At 37.6% G+C, this 15,957-nt stretch overlaps 1 protein-coding gene across 7 annotated transcripts in view; it reads right to left on the bottom strand.

The window, feature by feature from the left end:
• ERC1 (ELKS/RAB6-interacting/CAST family member 1) overlaps positions 1-15,957 on the bottom strand; it is a 486,124-nt gene that overhangs the window by 369,651 nt on the left and 100,516 nt on the right. For 3 of the 7 annotated variants that reach the window (XM_045554660.1, XM_045554664.1, XM_045554659.1), the window contains exons 4-7: positions 13,305-13,379; positions 8,148-8,303; positions 6,731-6,823; positions 3,231-3,398 (exon numbers count right to left, since the gene is read on the bottom strand). In XM_045554660.1, the coding sequence (XP_045410616.1) occupies positions 3,231-3,398; positions 6,731-6,823; positions 8,148-8,303; positions 13,305-13,379 (492 nt within the window). The remainder of the gene's footprint in view (positions 1-3,230; positions 3,399-6,730; positions 6,824-8,147; positions 8,304-13,304; positions 13,380-15,957) is intronic. The other 4 variants (XM_045554665.1, XM_045554663.1, XM_045554662.1 and 1 more) reach the window with 2 other exon arrangements.

A 15,957-nucleotide genomic window follows, 5' to 3' on the forward strand; every position in this document is an offset into this window, starting at 1 on the left:
GACCAGCCCCAAAGTAGTATGCTAATAAGCACTTCCTAACATTCTCAATACAAAAGACAATACTTATGCTGCCTAACCTACACCATTACTATGCAGAGCAAGTAAAACCATAAATATCAAATCAAATCAAAGTGCTACAGACTATAAGGTGTTTCAAAAATTTTTTAACCCACTGAGTTTATTCAGATGAAAACTACATAATTAAACACCTATTATAGCCTATAAGATCCTTAGGAAGTTGGTATTATTAATATCATTATCGTCATTGTATAGATGAGGAAATGGAGGCCTAAGACAGGAAAAGTAACTCCTCAACGGTCACACAAGGAGTAAACATAAAGGGTTGGTTTTCAAGCCTACATCTCACTCAAAGGCCCATGCCTGTAACCACTGTACTACTACATCCAGACCATCTCTGTGAGGCTCAGCAGATTAAAAGAGATGTCCATGTGACAGGAACAATTCCACGTACATTGTATACTGCACAACACCAGAGGGCCACATTCCATGTACCCCGAACAGGAAAAACATCAGATCATTTCCCACATCACTCCTTTCCTTGAAGAATTAAAAAATTTTTTTAAATTCCATGATCCATGTTTTTTTTCACACATACTTAACTTAGTGATTTGAGTGTTAGATTGAAGTCTAGGATAGCTGCAAAGAACTCGATGAAGAGCAAATTATGGAAATACAGAGAGCTGGCACAAACTGCCTTTCATTGAGCTCTAACACGGGAAAGTCACTTTGGAAAAAGTGACCCTTGTCAAGTGTCACCAGAGTAATTTTTTTAAAAAGTAAATGCTAATACATGGGCATATTACATTCTTAAAATCATCCCAAATTCAAAAGGAAGTTAACTTTCATACACCTTTTAGGATGGATGGTTATATTTGAGTGGTTATTTGAAAAACATATAGGAGTAATCACTGAGACTCAGCTACTCCCACAGTGGCTAAAAACAAATATAAAAACCATTCAAGAATGACAACAAATACAGTCTTTATTCTCTATAGTACAAGAAACCAGTCGCAACCATCTGTGTGAGACCTAGCTAATAGGAACATTATTTGAGAGGGGTACAAAGAGAAGGATGGATTGCCAAGGGGGAAAAGTCATTTATTAAACTGTGACAAGCTTTTATATGTTTGCATTACCACTGACCAACTGCTTAGTTCTCTGGTGTGCACACCTGCCACCTCCATCCAAAGCTGTTACAGCAGCTGACCTGGTTTAGGGCCCACCTCTAACACACCAGCACCCTCTTCTGACCCTTCTGCAGTACTGCATGCACTCAAGTTACTGAAGTGAAAAATGCTTACTAATAAAGCCATAAATTAATAACTCTGCAGGTAACATTTTCCTGATAATTTTATATTTGTAATTCCCTGAATAAACTTAAATTAAGCTTAATAAAAATAGGAAAGATCAGATCTTCTAAATGAAACTTATGCCAATGAAAGAAAACGAACTATGTTCTCTTAATATCTTAAAGCTTTATATACATTAGCTGATTTCATTACAAGAATTATAATAATGAAGACAATGACTAATGTAAAAAATCCTTACTATGTGCCAGGCACTAGGCATGAATAAACTAGTTTAATTTTAACAACACAAACTTATGAGTCAAGCACTAGTATTCTCTTCATCTCACAGACGTGACAAGTGAGGCATAATGAGGTTAAACATGTGCCCTGAGTCACACACCTGGCAATTAATGGTGAAGCTGGTGTCCGAACACAGTAAACATGCCTCTACAGCCAGAGCCTGAACCACTAACTGCATCTCGTGAGTTTAGACCCAAAAAGTCTCTGTGAGGTGGAATGGGGCCGATATGATAAAATGAAACATAATTAAAATACAAAAACTGTAAGTTATAAGAAAAATGACAAATACGTCACTTGAATCTCTCATTTTCAACAAAGCCCCAAAATTGTACAGATAAAAATAATACATAAAACAGTTTTGGTCCTTTCCCCATTCCTCCTCACTTGAAGATTCTGGTCTTTTAGGAATATGATGTTTTTATTCTTTTTTTTTTTTCTCTTCATTCCTTTCTTCCATAAAATTATGCTTTTATCTACTATCTGGTTCTTTAAAACAAAAAAGAACTAATCTACATCATATGCATTATTTTTCTTCTATAAAGCAGAACTACTTACCCATTCCTACCTAAATTACCTACTTCACTAACATCTTTAAAAAATGTTTATATTAAGACAGCAAATCCAAATACTATCATCAATTCCTTCTCTTTGATCATTGAAAATAAGATGGATAAGAATCTATCAGTGATTATTTAGTGTATTTCTACTTGAAGTCACAGCCACAGACAGGATAACCTTCTTAGATTTCTAAAAATACTAATTTTGTTTTCAAGCAGGATGTGAACACATTGTCTAATGATCTGTGGTTCAAAATGAGATCTAGAACTTTTATAGATTCCAGAAGTTTGCATAAGTTAATAATATCAAAAAATTAAGAATACTGGCCGGGCGCGGTGGCTCACGCCTGTAATCCTAGCACTCTGGGAGGCTGAGGCGGGTGGATCGCTCGAGGTCAGGAGTTCGAGACCAGCCTGAGCAAAAGCGAGACCCCGTCTCTACTAAAAATAGAAAGAAATTATCTGGACAACTAAAATATATATAGAAAAAATTAGCCGGGAATGGTGGCGCATGCCTGTAGTCCCAGCTACTGGGGAGGGTGAGGCAGTAGGATCGCTTAAGCCCAGGAGTTGGAGGTTGATGTGAGCTAGGTTGACGCCACGGCACTCACTCTAGCCAGGGCAACAAAGTGACACTCTGTCTCAAAAAAAAAAAAAAAAAATTAAGAATACTTAAATGTAATCCAAATACAGAATAACCAAGCTCATTGTCATTCATGACCAGAAAATTTACCATGGGTGAGAATTAAAGCTTCTAAATCAATGATTTCTTTTTTACAATTATCCTTTCATTTTAAATAGTGTTAGCTTAGAGTACACTTTGAAGTACAGACTTGGTGAAAGTTTAAAATATTAAAAACATACATAAACTGTACCGGTTTTAATTTGTTAGACCTAAGAACAATTAAAACAAGATGCTTATATTTTAGTACAAATAACTGATCACATTGCTAAAGAATTAATCACAACATTATTCATATTTTCCAACTCTAAACCTAACAAAAACAGCACAGGAAAAGGTGCCAAGGAATCAGCTCCCCACAAAACCCAGAATTCTTTTTACCTCGGTCTGTAGGATAGCAGCCCTCTGTTCCTTAGCAGTCAAGGACTCCTTCAGCACTTCGATGTGCTGCTTACTGTCTGAGAACTGGTTTGTGAGTGTTTCTAGCTTTGTCTGCAGGGCTAGCAGTTCTGTGTCTTTCCTGGACAGCTCCTGTTTCACCTGGCCAATCTAGAAAAGAAAGTAAAACACAGTTTAAAAAAAAAAATGAAACAACCACCTTCCATCTGGATCTCTGATAGATCTGAGTCATAAGATATGAAACTAAATGCAGCATTAATTGTGTGATAGGACACACTCATCTTTTCGCATTGTCCAATCTTTGATACCACCCCCCATCCCCCACTCCCCAAAAAACTAAGCTTATTCAACAAATAGTTTTCATTTATCGTGTCTTCTAAATAGTCTCTGAAACCCTTTAGAAAGGGAATGGAGGGGAAGGAAATTCCAATTCAATTAGATGACTATGAGATAGCAGTAAGCAACTGAGCACCACTGTGCTGATGAAACAGCTTTCATTCTTTTAAGTCAAACCTCTTCAGAACATGAATGGAATGCAGGATTAATGTAGATATAGCACAGAAGGAGAAAAAGAAACCTCCTAGTACTATGTAAAGTAAATTGAAAAGCTGCTGCTATTGTGTTTATTTTTTCATTAAGTTATATTTTTCATTCTCAAAGAAAAGCCTGCATAAAATCCTTATCTTAAAAAGCTACTTTTAGTGCTTTTGAAAACTCCTGTAATTTTGATACGTGTACTAACTTAAAAAAAAAGATTCTACCCTCAAAGTTCTATCTCCTACAACATTCATACCAACTAAATGGATAAAAGTATGTAACCTAAAGAAAGAGTGCATAAAACTTCATTCTGTAAGAATCTACATGTGTAATTTCAAATTCATTACTCTGAAAGGGTAATCTACAAATCAAATGGGTGCCATTCATCCTCCCAAAATTTCTCTCTTAACACAGAAACTTTTCTTCCAAACATCTCCTTTACATTCCTACTGTTTCTAATAATTTTAAAAACAGTCTTTTACTCTAAATGTAAGCCAAAGAAACAGAAATCAGACCTGCTTTTACATTATGTCTACCACCTAGCAAGAAACTAAAAAATAGATTATTTTAAATATAAATTTGACAAGGAGTCAGTAATTTCAGTACCACTGATGAAACAAAGAATGCTTTTTTAGTGTTTAAAAACTAAACGTATGTGAAGTATTTTAATTATAATAATCTTAGATATAAGGGATAGAGCTTTGGGAACAATTTCCCATGAAGAAATAAATTTTACTTTAATTAAAATTAGATTTTTAAGGAGCACCAAAAATAAATTTCCAATTTAGTCTTCTGTTTCAACAAAAAGATAAGCATTTGTCTCATATGAATGAAATCTCTTATTCATAGATATAGTTATTCATTCATTCAACAAATATTTCTGTATGTTTATTGTATGTAAAGTACTTTGAGGATACTAAGAACATCAGGGGAAGATAATTTTAAGTGGCAGCTATTTTCATCCTGTGAAATAGCCATGTGCCCAGGAGTGCCCACATACTGTAATGTCTTTCCTGATATCCCTTTACCAATAAAACATGCACATCAGTATTACTCTATCCCTAACACACAGACTGGACTAAAAACACATCTGCGGTATGAATGAATGTTCAGGAAAAATGTTCAAAGTGTTGCCACTGTCTCTGCTAAAGAAATATGGCTTAATGATTATTCAAACTTCCAGCTACCTCCAATCATATAATCAAAAATAAATATATCTGTTTCCTCAACATCTACATCATTAAATAAGCTTCAAATAATGTTATATTGACCTTAAAGACTGAGAAAGCGAAGAAAATATTTTAAATGTAAAGTAGATTTAGAAGCACAAATTTTCCTTAAAGACTGAGAAGGGGAGAAAATATTATAAATGGGAAGCAGCTTAGGAGCCACAGTGTAGCAGTCAATCGCGTATTAGGCTGAGCTAGCTATGTGTCTCTGAGCAATCACTTTACCTCGCTAAACCTTGGTTTCGAGATCAGTAATATGGAGAAATTATACCAATGGGGGATTCAAAAAATAAAATATGAAACGTGCTTAGCCTGTTGTCTAACACAACACAGAAATAAATAAGGATAGCTATGAGAAAAAGGAAGTTGTAGATCAACTTCTCTAGACAATACATGGTTCACACAAACCAAATTAGACCCTTTCCACCAAGATATTTCACTTTTTTTCTATACTATAAAGTGGACCATAAATTGAAAACACACCAAGTTAGCATAAGTTTGGGGGTTTTTTAAATACTGCATTCCAGTCTTAGCCCACAATTATTTTGAGAAGCAGTTTTTCCTGACACTTTGACAAATGTGTACACAGCCTAATATAGGGCAGTGTAGTGAAGAGCTTATGAGCACACTTTCTGGAATGAGAATGTCTGTGTAAAATCAAACCCTGCCTCTCACTAGCTGTGTTTTCCTGGGTACCATTCTGTTACCTCAGTTTCCTTACCTATAGTTTGGGGTTGATAATATACCTAACTCAGCAGGTTATAAAATGCTAATAGTAAGTATACAAGTGTTAGCTATTTTATTATTACAGTAGTTCCTCGGTATCCATGTGGGATTGGCTCCAGGACCCTCCTTGGATACCAAAATTCATGGATGCTCAAGTCCCCAATATAAAATGGTATAGTAATTACATATAACCTATTCACATCATCCCGTACACTTTAAATCATCTCTAGACTACTTATAATACCTAATATAATGCAAGTACTAAAAAGTCTGTACATGTTCAGTACAGACACAACCATCCATTTTTTTTTTTTTTTTGCCCCTTCAAATAAAAAACATTTGGTTGAATCCATGGATGTGCAACCCACAGACATGCAAGGCTAACTATATTTATTATCTTATTATTAGATTTTGAAATGGAATTTTAAGTTCATCACAAGATTTAGATACTTGAAATAAGTCTCTTACTATTTTTAATTTACTAGGTAACTCTAAATACTTTCTATACATCTGTCCCAAAGAAAGTAACATTTGTGGGAAAATCACCCACTGGGGGACTTAACGTCTATATAAGAAGGTAAAGCACTACACTCAAAAACTTCAAATTAAAATAAACTGTAGGCAATGGGGCTAGAACATCTGCATATTTCTGTACCTAAGAAGAAAAAAAAGACCACCATTCACATAAATCAACAATCTAACAATAAGGGGTTGGAAAAAAACAAGCTTTGAAATACCATCCATAGAGTGACAAAAGGAACAATAAAGAACCAGGCATAGGGCTTCTAGAACACGTGAAGGCTCACTGCACACAAAGTGACATATGCGTCAAACTGGTGAACAGGAGTCGGTTAAACAGCAGAGCAGGCTGGTTAGTGCTAGTAATGGGCAGAGCTGCCAACCACAGAGAATGAAAGTGTAAGCCACCCAGAAGCCAGAGCTGGCAGGGTCCCACTGTGGGATCACTGCACACAAAGAGGTAAATCTTACGGCAAAGACCTCGGCCTGAAGACCAGCCGCTCTCTTTTTCAGCTCCTCCCCTTGAGCCTCTTTCGAACTTAGTTCCTCCTTCAGTTGCTCTACCTGTCACGACATTGTTATTCTTTTTCACTTAAATGTCAGCTTAGGTCTTCTTATTATCTGCTTTTGAGCCAGAGCGGTAACTGGAAATAACAATAACTTATGTAACACAATCAAATCTGTTCCCCTAATGCCCTCTTCAAAGAGCCATAAATGATCATTCTTTTTTTCCAAAAAAAAAAAAAAAGAGCCAGAGATGGTTTCTATATTTTCACAGTGTTTTTTATAAAATGGACTGGAATGTGCTAATAAACAAATGGGAAGCATAAACATAGATTTTATGTTGCCGTATATTTTGTTCTCAAATTAGGATGAAAAATCCAAACTATAGAAAGTTGGGTATATGAATCTTTAACTTCCAAAATTAACAGGAAATTAGTAGAAATCATTGATAACAGATTCTTAACGTAGTAGAGGAATATTCTATGGACTTATATGCCAGGTCTGGGTACCACAGCAAGAAGGCAGACACTGGAGAGGGAGTTCAGATTCTCATTCCTTTATACTATCAGGAATGTTTCAGTTTTCAGTTCTAAGAAACTGGAGAATATGATTGGGAAATAATGGGGGAAACACTTATTTTCTGGCTAAAATTTTATAATTGCAATCACGATTTTTAACTAAACTACAACAAAACTGATAAACTGGTAACTGTAATAAACTAAATCCTCCAATTTGCCTTTATAGAATCAAATTAAATGACTCTGGATCCAAGGGAGGAACGTGTGACTGACTCCGCACACACAGACTGCTAGGTCTCGGTGGTGTCTTACCACGTACGTGCCTGAAGGGCACATGGGCAGCAGTAAGCCTGGGAGCACATGGACGTCCCCAGGGGACAATGCAAAGGGCTCTCCTTCATGGAACTGTATCTGAAAGGGAACCATGATTTTATTCAGCCCATTTTGGAAAATGGGGGGGGGGGCGGGGAAGGGGCTGGATTCAGCCTCCTAGAAAACCCTAGGACTTTTAAAATCCTTATAAGAGGTAAAGAACCTGATGTCCCATGTAGTGAGAGAAACTCATCTGGCTATAATTCTATTAAATGACCTCAGAAGTAGAGAGATATGAAAAGCTAAACTGTGACAATATATATGTAGCTTCATACAGGCAATTCTCCTTCAGTAAAAATTTATAACAACTATCTGATGTCAGTAATTCTGACTAATTTTGAGAACGTTCCATTTGAAAGAACTGTGCTGGAAGTATTCTTCCCTGAAGTCTGACAAAACACTGTAAGTAGATCTTTATTATCACTAAGGATGTAAAAAGTATGCATCACTTTTTTCACACCCCTTTTAAGAATTAAAGAACCGCACACCATTACCTTATTTTTCATAAATTTAGAATGGCTCCGATACACCTCCATTTGCTTCATTTCTTCCTCCCGTTCTTCAGTACTCAATGCCCCATTTGATTTTAGCATCTGAATTTCCTCTTCCAGGTCTCGGAGCCCACGCTCCATAGAGGAAATTTTTGAATCCTGAGGACAATGGAAGATTTAGTGATTAAAGTAGTCATAAAAACCCAGAGAAGTAAAATAACTTAATCTTTAAAGATGTTAAATTTAACAAAGATAAACAAATATACAGAAAAATTGCTGCCTTGCTTCTAAAACACGTTTTACAGCCATGTGGGTGGGAGGAGGACTCATACCTACAATTTGGTTTTCCCTCTCCCTCTGCCTCCAGTTATTCATCTTTCAATTAAAGCTGAAATAATCAACTAAAGAAGTAGAAGTAATAGAAAACCGATTGTAGTTTTCTTTGCACCAGAAACTACAAACTTCTAGTGAAAAAAGGCTTTTCTAGTTCTAATATTTTATCATATTGCTTGGTAACCCCTAAAGGGCATATTTCTGCCCCCCAAGAGGGGGAAAGAGCAAGAGGGTTTCAAATATTTGTATACAATGTACGCAGCTATATTTACAATAAAAATTATATAATATCCCATTACATAAAAACAAAGAAATGAATAATTATATTAATAGTTACTTTTTATCATATTAGAAATCTTATTCTCCATACTTCTCCATGCATTTAAAATAATAATTTTTTTAAATCACTGTTCTTATAAGTCATTATTACCACAAATACCACCTTCTAGTAGAACATTCTTCCATATTCAATTTCTTGATTTTGTTTGTCACAGTATCTAGTGTATCCCCAGACTGTTTTAGATGTCATTATTCCTATATGGAATGAATAGTTTTATATATCTGCAGTTGCATATGTTTATTCACCTAAGAAACAGAGACCTTAAAGAGCATAAATTCAATATGGCTTTATTTTACTTGGAGTTTTAGAGAAACCATTCCTTTGGGAGGCAATGTTGACATTGACTTCCTTTTCTACCTTCCCTCAAGGATTTCTTGATTGACTTTCCTTGCTATCATAATGAAGCATGAAGATGAAAGAATTTAAGGATTCATCACGAGAAAACTTCACCCAGCCATTTTCAGGACCAGGGGAGGGGAGAAGGAGGGGATGTCCTCTGTCTTGCTCATCACGTTATCTTTAAAAATATCACAACAAAAATTTCCCTTTACAAACCTATTCAAATTAAACTTACATTTTGTTCAAAATCAAATATACTGAAATAATACCACCAGAGACATTCTAAAACTTAATCAGGATTTTGATTTACTCATTTAAAATTAGTATGCCTCATGCCATCTACTGACCCATAAAGAGTACTACTTCAATTGCATTACCTGAAAATCTTAAAATATTGCTATAAATTTATCTGGAAATATCCCTTAAAAATGACTAAAATACCAAGCATATGCACGTGACTAACCTGCACATGGAAGAACACAAAATGCAGGTTTTCCTCTGATAACCGCCTAGGTGGTAATGAACGGGACCAGATGAATGGATGAAGCAGGGGCTCCCCGCAAGGCAATATAGCCCTCAGTTATGAACTCCAGCTCTGCACGTCATGTGGCAGCCTCTACCTATACAGAGCCTCTATAAACCCTCCTCGAGGGCCTTGCCAAAAAAGTATTATCCATCTTCTCTCCACCCTCAACACAGATAAAGGCAGCACTTGACTAATCAGCACCCTCACTACCAAATCATGCACCATAAAAGCTTCTCCCCAAAAAGGTATCATGACTGAAGCTCTGAACACCAGGAAGCAGGCTCTGACTGCCCAGAAAAAGAACCAACCAAGCTACTCTCTGAAATCAGACCAGAAAAATGAATGCTTCATACTCTCAACTAATTCTAGCATCAGCCCAACTGGCACCAAGGGCTGAATTTAAGAACAGTCGTTCCAACCAGGTCTCTTACTCCCAGAATGTGTAATAATGAAATAAATCAATTCCTTTTCACCTTACGACTGTGTACTTCTCCACCCCTAGCTCTCCCATCATTGATCAACCAATCCTACTGGGCTTACTGAAATTCTCTGCTCCCTGTTAAATCCCCCAAATCCTCAACCTTTTTTGAAAGATCATCTGCTGCCCGGAGTAAACCTGGCTTTCCTATACGTGAATTCTCCCCAGCGAAGGCCAGTAATCCCCCAGCACCACAAAGGAGCAGGGAAAGGGGAGGAGTTCTCCTGCTTCCTCAATGCTGCGCCCCTTATGGAAAGCTCACACTCCCTTGCACTCCACCCTCCTCACATCTGCCATCTAGGGACTTCTCAATCACTCCTGCCCACTTTTTTAAGTCTTTGGCACCTGGCTCACAATTGCCAGTCTTGCCATCATCCTCGGATTTCAATGTCAGAATTCCTTGATGTCCTTAATCCCAGTGACCTCATCCTCCAGTCCTTTTCAGCTATCCTGTTTACAGGACTGTACTATGGATCCCATCATCACTCAGGAATCTCTTCCAGGCCTGTCACACCCTCAATCTGATTATCGCCTGTTCTTCAACCTCACTTCCCTGACATTTACATTTTCTCCCAACCTGTCAGTCCATCTGAATTTTCTTTCTTCCATACCCAGGTACATTGCAATACTGAATGTCCAAACTACTCTGCCATCACCCTCAATTCATTTGCATCCCAATCATTCTATCTACCCAGCAAAATGCTAGTCCTACAGCAGTACAGTCATTCTTCCCTGCTCCTCAACTGCTAAAGGAAAAACAAAAATAAGCAGAGAAGGAGGAGGAGAAGAAAGAGGGAAAGAGTGGCAGAGAGAGAAAGGATGGAGGAGGGGAAGGTGGTAGGAGAAAGGACAAGGAGGAGGAAGAGGAGAGAGAAAAGAAAACTGTATAACCGTGAAGATTACGAGGCTCTTTCATTGTCTATCAATCATCCTCTTCCCATTTCCCCAAAGACTATTCTTAACCTTCACATGTCTCTCAAGCTCATGCCACATTCTCAGCACCTCAGCTATTTCAGTTGTGTCGTCAGCATAACATCCACCTGAGTCTACTGGGCCACCAGAATCTCTTGTTTCTTTGCAGAAAAGCTTAAGGTTAACACCACTTAAAATAGATCCACTGTCGGCCGGGCGCGGTGGCTCACACCTGTAATCCTAGCACTCTGGGAGGCCGAGGCGGGTGGATCGCTCGAGGTCAGGAGTTCAAGACCAGCCTGAGCAAGAGCGAGACCCCGTCTCTACTAAAAATAGAAAGAAATTATCTGGACAACTAAAAAACATATATAGAAAAAATTAGCCGGGCATGGTGGCGCATGCCTGTAGTCCCAGCTACTGGGGAGGCTGAGGCAGTAGGATCGCTTAAGCCCAGGAGTTTGAGGTTGCTGTGAGCTAGGCTGACGCCACGGCACTCACTCTAGCCTGGGCAACAGAGTGAGACTCTGTCTCAAAAAAAAAAATAGATCCACTGCCAATTAATGCCATTACACTCCCCCATTCTGTTAAAAACTGAATGCAGAAATAATTTTGTGAACATGGGTACATCATTCATATGTTTTATTCTTCAGTATCAACAGGGATCAGGAAATAACACATACAAATAAACTTGTGGTGAGCGTGAATAAAGTAAAACTATGCAATTAAACCATTCTAAAGGCCCTTTCCAAGATTATATTCATGATTACTAATTAACCACAAAGAACCGAGAATCCACTAATTTGGAATTTGTATATCCCCAAGGATATACAATATAAACAAAGCTTTAAGAGGAAACCATCCAAATTAAGAGAACAGTTTTCATAACTATTTGAGAAGCACCTATTTATATTATTTATATATCAATAACTAACTAAATATTCTTGTCATATCAGCAAATATTAAATGAAAGCCCACAATGCAAAACACAGTGCCAAGCTTTTTAAGGCTATACAGAAGTTGTGGGGGACCCTATTTATAAGAGCTTTTATAAGAAAGAAAATGTTAATTAAAATAATAATAATAGCAACAGCTAATATGGATTGAATGTTTACTATGCACCAGGTCCTGTTCAAAGTGCTTTACATGTTTTAAGTAATTTAAACCTCAAAACAACCCACTGGGTGGGTATTATTATCACCATTTATCAATAAAGAAATTGAGGCATAAGGCGGTTAGGTAACTTGCTCAATGACACACAAAAGTGAAGCCAGATTTTGAAGCCAGGGAGTTTAACTTAGAAAACAAGCTCTTTAATCACCATATTGTACATCGTAAAGATTCCTAACCATTCATTAACTTAACACAGAGGAGTTCATGGAACCCTGGGGGTCCCCTAGACCCTTTCACAAAGTCTGCATGGTCAAAATTATTTTCATAATAACACCAGGATATCATTTGACTTTTCTACTGCTTCAACAGTTGCACTAAAAGCAAGGGTGGACAAAACTGCCAGTACCTTAACACAAACCAAGGCAATGGCAAAGAACTATACTAGCAGTCATACTCTTCAGTGTCAGCCCTTAGAGTGAAAAAAATGAAAAATAAATATTTAATAAGAAAAGTCTTTTTCAAAGACTGCTTCACTTAAGAATTCCTTGAGGAAGTAGTAAAAATTTATTATTTTTAATAAATCTCAACCCTCAAGTACACATCTTTTTAATATTTTGTGTGACGAAATGGGAAGGAGGTAGGCATGAAGCACATCTGCTGCATACTGAAGTATGATGGTTGTCCCTGGGAACAGCATTTGCATGTTGCTTTGGGTTGCAAGCTGAATCTGATACTATTTCATGGAACACTATTTTTACTTGGGAGAATAACTATCGTTACTCAGATTTGGTATTTGGCAGACATTTATTTTCTTAAAAATGAAGGAAGTGAGCATGTTACTTTAAGAGAGTAAAGGGGTCCTGAGATTAAGAAGTTTGAGAACAGCCGATTTAAAGAAATTCTGGACAACCCTTTTTGGTCCAATTTGAATTATGGTCATTAAAAGGAAATTAAATTGAAATTATTTTAAGATGTCATTTTCATTAAGTCTTACTCTTACCCTCAGTCTCCAAACTGAGTGAAATATTATTACATACCATTTTCTAAAACTCGCACATGAAAGTGTTTAATCACTTAAAAGTGTAAAGTGATTCATAAGATTCTTTATAGATTCTCACTTACCTTCATCTCAATAACAGTTTGCAGAGCTTTTGTTTTGGCAGAATCAGGGGCATTCTCAAATCTCCGATGCATTTCCTACAGAAGAAAAGCAGAAAGAGAGTAAGTGCCCTCCTCACCCTCATTTTTTTAAAAGGGGAGGGGAGGGGAGGGGCAGTAGTCATATGCAAAAGGTAATTACTCCAGCTTTGTGAGATATTCTGACCCCTTTCTGTGTGACCAACCTTTCCCCGTCGATCAGGGAATCCACGGACTGCATTTGGGCTAATTCAACCATGTACTCGTAGGAGGGTCCCTGCCTCTGAACACCTACTTATTTAAAATCAGTCACACGGATGCCCAGCTACTACAACAGCTGGAACTACAGCCCATCCCCAGGTTGGTGTGTCAACCTTTCACACGACTCCAAGACATATCAGAACTCCAAATGGTCTAAAAAGGGGATCAGAAATGCTTCCTTTTTAAAAGGAGAAATAAAAGCCATCACAATCAGTCTGCGCTGCACAAAGCTATTGAAAGCATGTGTACTGACAACATCCTTTCCACAGCATTCACCCCCATAGGAACAACCAACCACCTGGTTACCTAGGATAAAAATCTCTCTCCAGTGGAGCCACAGGTAGAAAAAGATGAGACTGTTGAACAAGTTTTCTAAGTACTTTAGGTTTAGACAATGTCAGAAAAACAAAGCTCTTTTTTTTTTTTTTAAACCCAAAATCTAGTGAGTTCAGGATAGGAAAGGAAGGAGATGTTATCCTGAAGTTACCAGACCACCTCAAGCAATGCTTTTGTTTTGTTTTGTTTTTTTCCAGAATATTACAGAGGTACATACGTTTTTGGTTATATAATTTGCTTTTGTATAGTTTGAATCAAAGTTGTAAGTGTGCCCTTCACCCAGATAGTGGGCATTGTACCTGTTCGGTATGAATTTACCCATCCCCACCTCCCTTCCCCACCTACTTGATTTCCATTGAGTTTTACTTCCATATATGCACATAAGTGTTATGGATTAGTTCTGCAAATGTCTCTGAGTAAATCAGTCAGCACTTCTGAAGTGCCCTGGGGACAGGTTCTAGTGACCCAAGGGAATGCAAAGATAAATACTTTCCATCTGAACAATGCTTTAGCATAATAAAAGGAATATATAACACAATACTTTAGTTATACTATTCCTTTCACCGTATTTATTTGTTCTTGCCTGACCAAGAAGCATGGTTTGAGAGAAATAGAATACGTAACTACAAACTTAATGAGTTGTCTTTTCTTCAAAGAGCAGTCCTAATGAACTGTCAGAGTTCTAAATTACAAACAGTGAACAGTTGAAATATCAGTAATTTCAGAACATCCACACTCCCTATCTGGCTGCTAATACCACAGCACAAACCATTAATACACACTTCTCTTTCTGCTACCTCTCTCCCTACCTCTAGCCTTAACTATCCAACTAGGTATCCCACTTATACATCCAACAAACACTGCAAACTCTACATGGGCATGAAAAGGCCACTCCCAAAGATCAGAGCAGTCATATACCCCAGCAGGGGGGGCCAGAGTCTACCACAGGGACAACTGATTACCTCAATAACCAGCTCTGCCACACAAACTACAATCAACAACAGAGTATAACCCCACAGCTAAACATACTGCCCTCCATCTGAAGCTATTGGGGAGCAGTGGATTCATACCCACAAGCACAATCCACCAGCTTGGAGCTTAAACTGGGGGACCAAACTCACTAATCTCCATCGGCAAAAGGCAAAGACATCAGGTCAACTTGCTAAAACACCCCTAAGGCAATACAGGACCAGCGCTCCTCTCCCCAGCACTGTCAAGGAACGAGCCTTGGGGACTTGGAGATAGAGCCATAAACCACGCCTAGCACCGCTGCCAGTTCTCCACCAAGAAGCCGGATTGAGAAAGAATCAGTGAAAGAATTCAGAAAACATGAAGAATCAGAGTGAACAGTCACCCCCAAAAGAAATAATTAACTCCTCAGCAACGGATACCAACTTAAATGAAATGGTTCAAATGACAGAGAAAGAACTGTGAATATGGATTGTAAGAAAGCTCAATGGTATTGAAGAGAAAATAGAAACCCAATAGATGCCACAAGAACAATACAGGAAATGAATGAAAAATTCTCTAAAGAAATTGAAGTATTACAAAAGAACCAAACAGAAACACTGGAAATGAAAGAGACATTCAAAGAACTTCAATACACAGTGGAAAGCCTTAAGAATAGGCTGGATCACCTAAGGAAAGAATCTCAGAGCTTGAAGATAACACCTATGTGCTAAACAAATCAGATGAAGAGAAAGAACGCAGAAGCAAGAGACATGAACAAAACATACAAGAAATGTGGGATTATGTAAAGAGACCAAACATAAGAATTACAGACATCCCTGAGAGCAAAGAAGAAAATACACAAGGGCTGGAAAATCTATTTCTTAGAATGGAGGAAAACTTACCTGGCCTAGCCAGAAATCTAAATATCCAGGTACAAGGAGCACACAGAACTCCTGTGAGACTGAATGTGAAAAGGCAATCACCACATCACATAGTTATTAGGCTGGCCAAAGTAAACACCAAAGAGGCAGTCCTTCAAGCAGTAATGCGAAAACAGCAGGTAACTTACAAAGAAAAACCTATCAGACTA

The sequence above is a fragment of the Lemur catta genome, chromosome 6, assembly GCF_020740605.2.
Source record: "Lemur catta isolate mLemCat1 chromosome 6, mLemCat1.pri, whole genome shotgun sequence".
NCBI lineage: Eukaryota > Metazoa > Chordata > Mammalia > Primates > Lemuridae > Lemur > Lemur catta.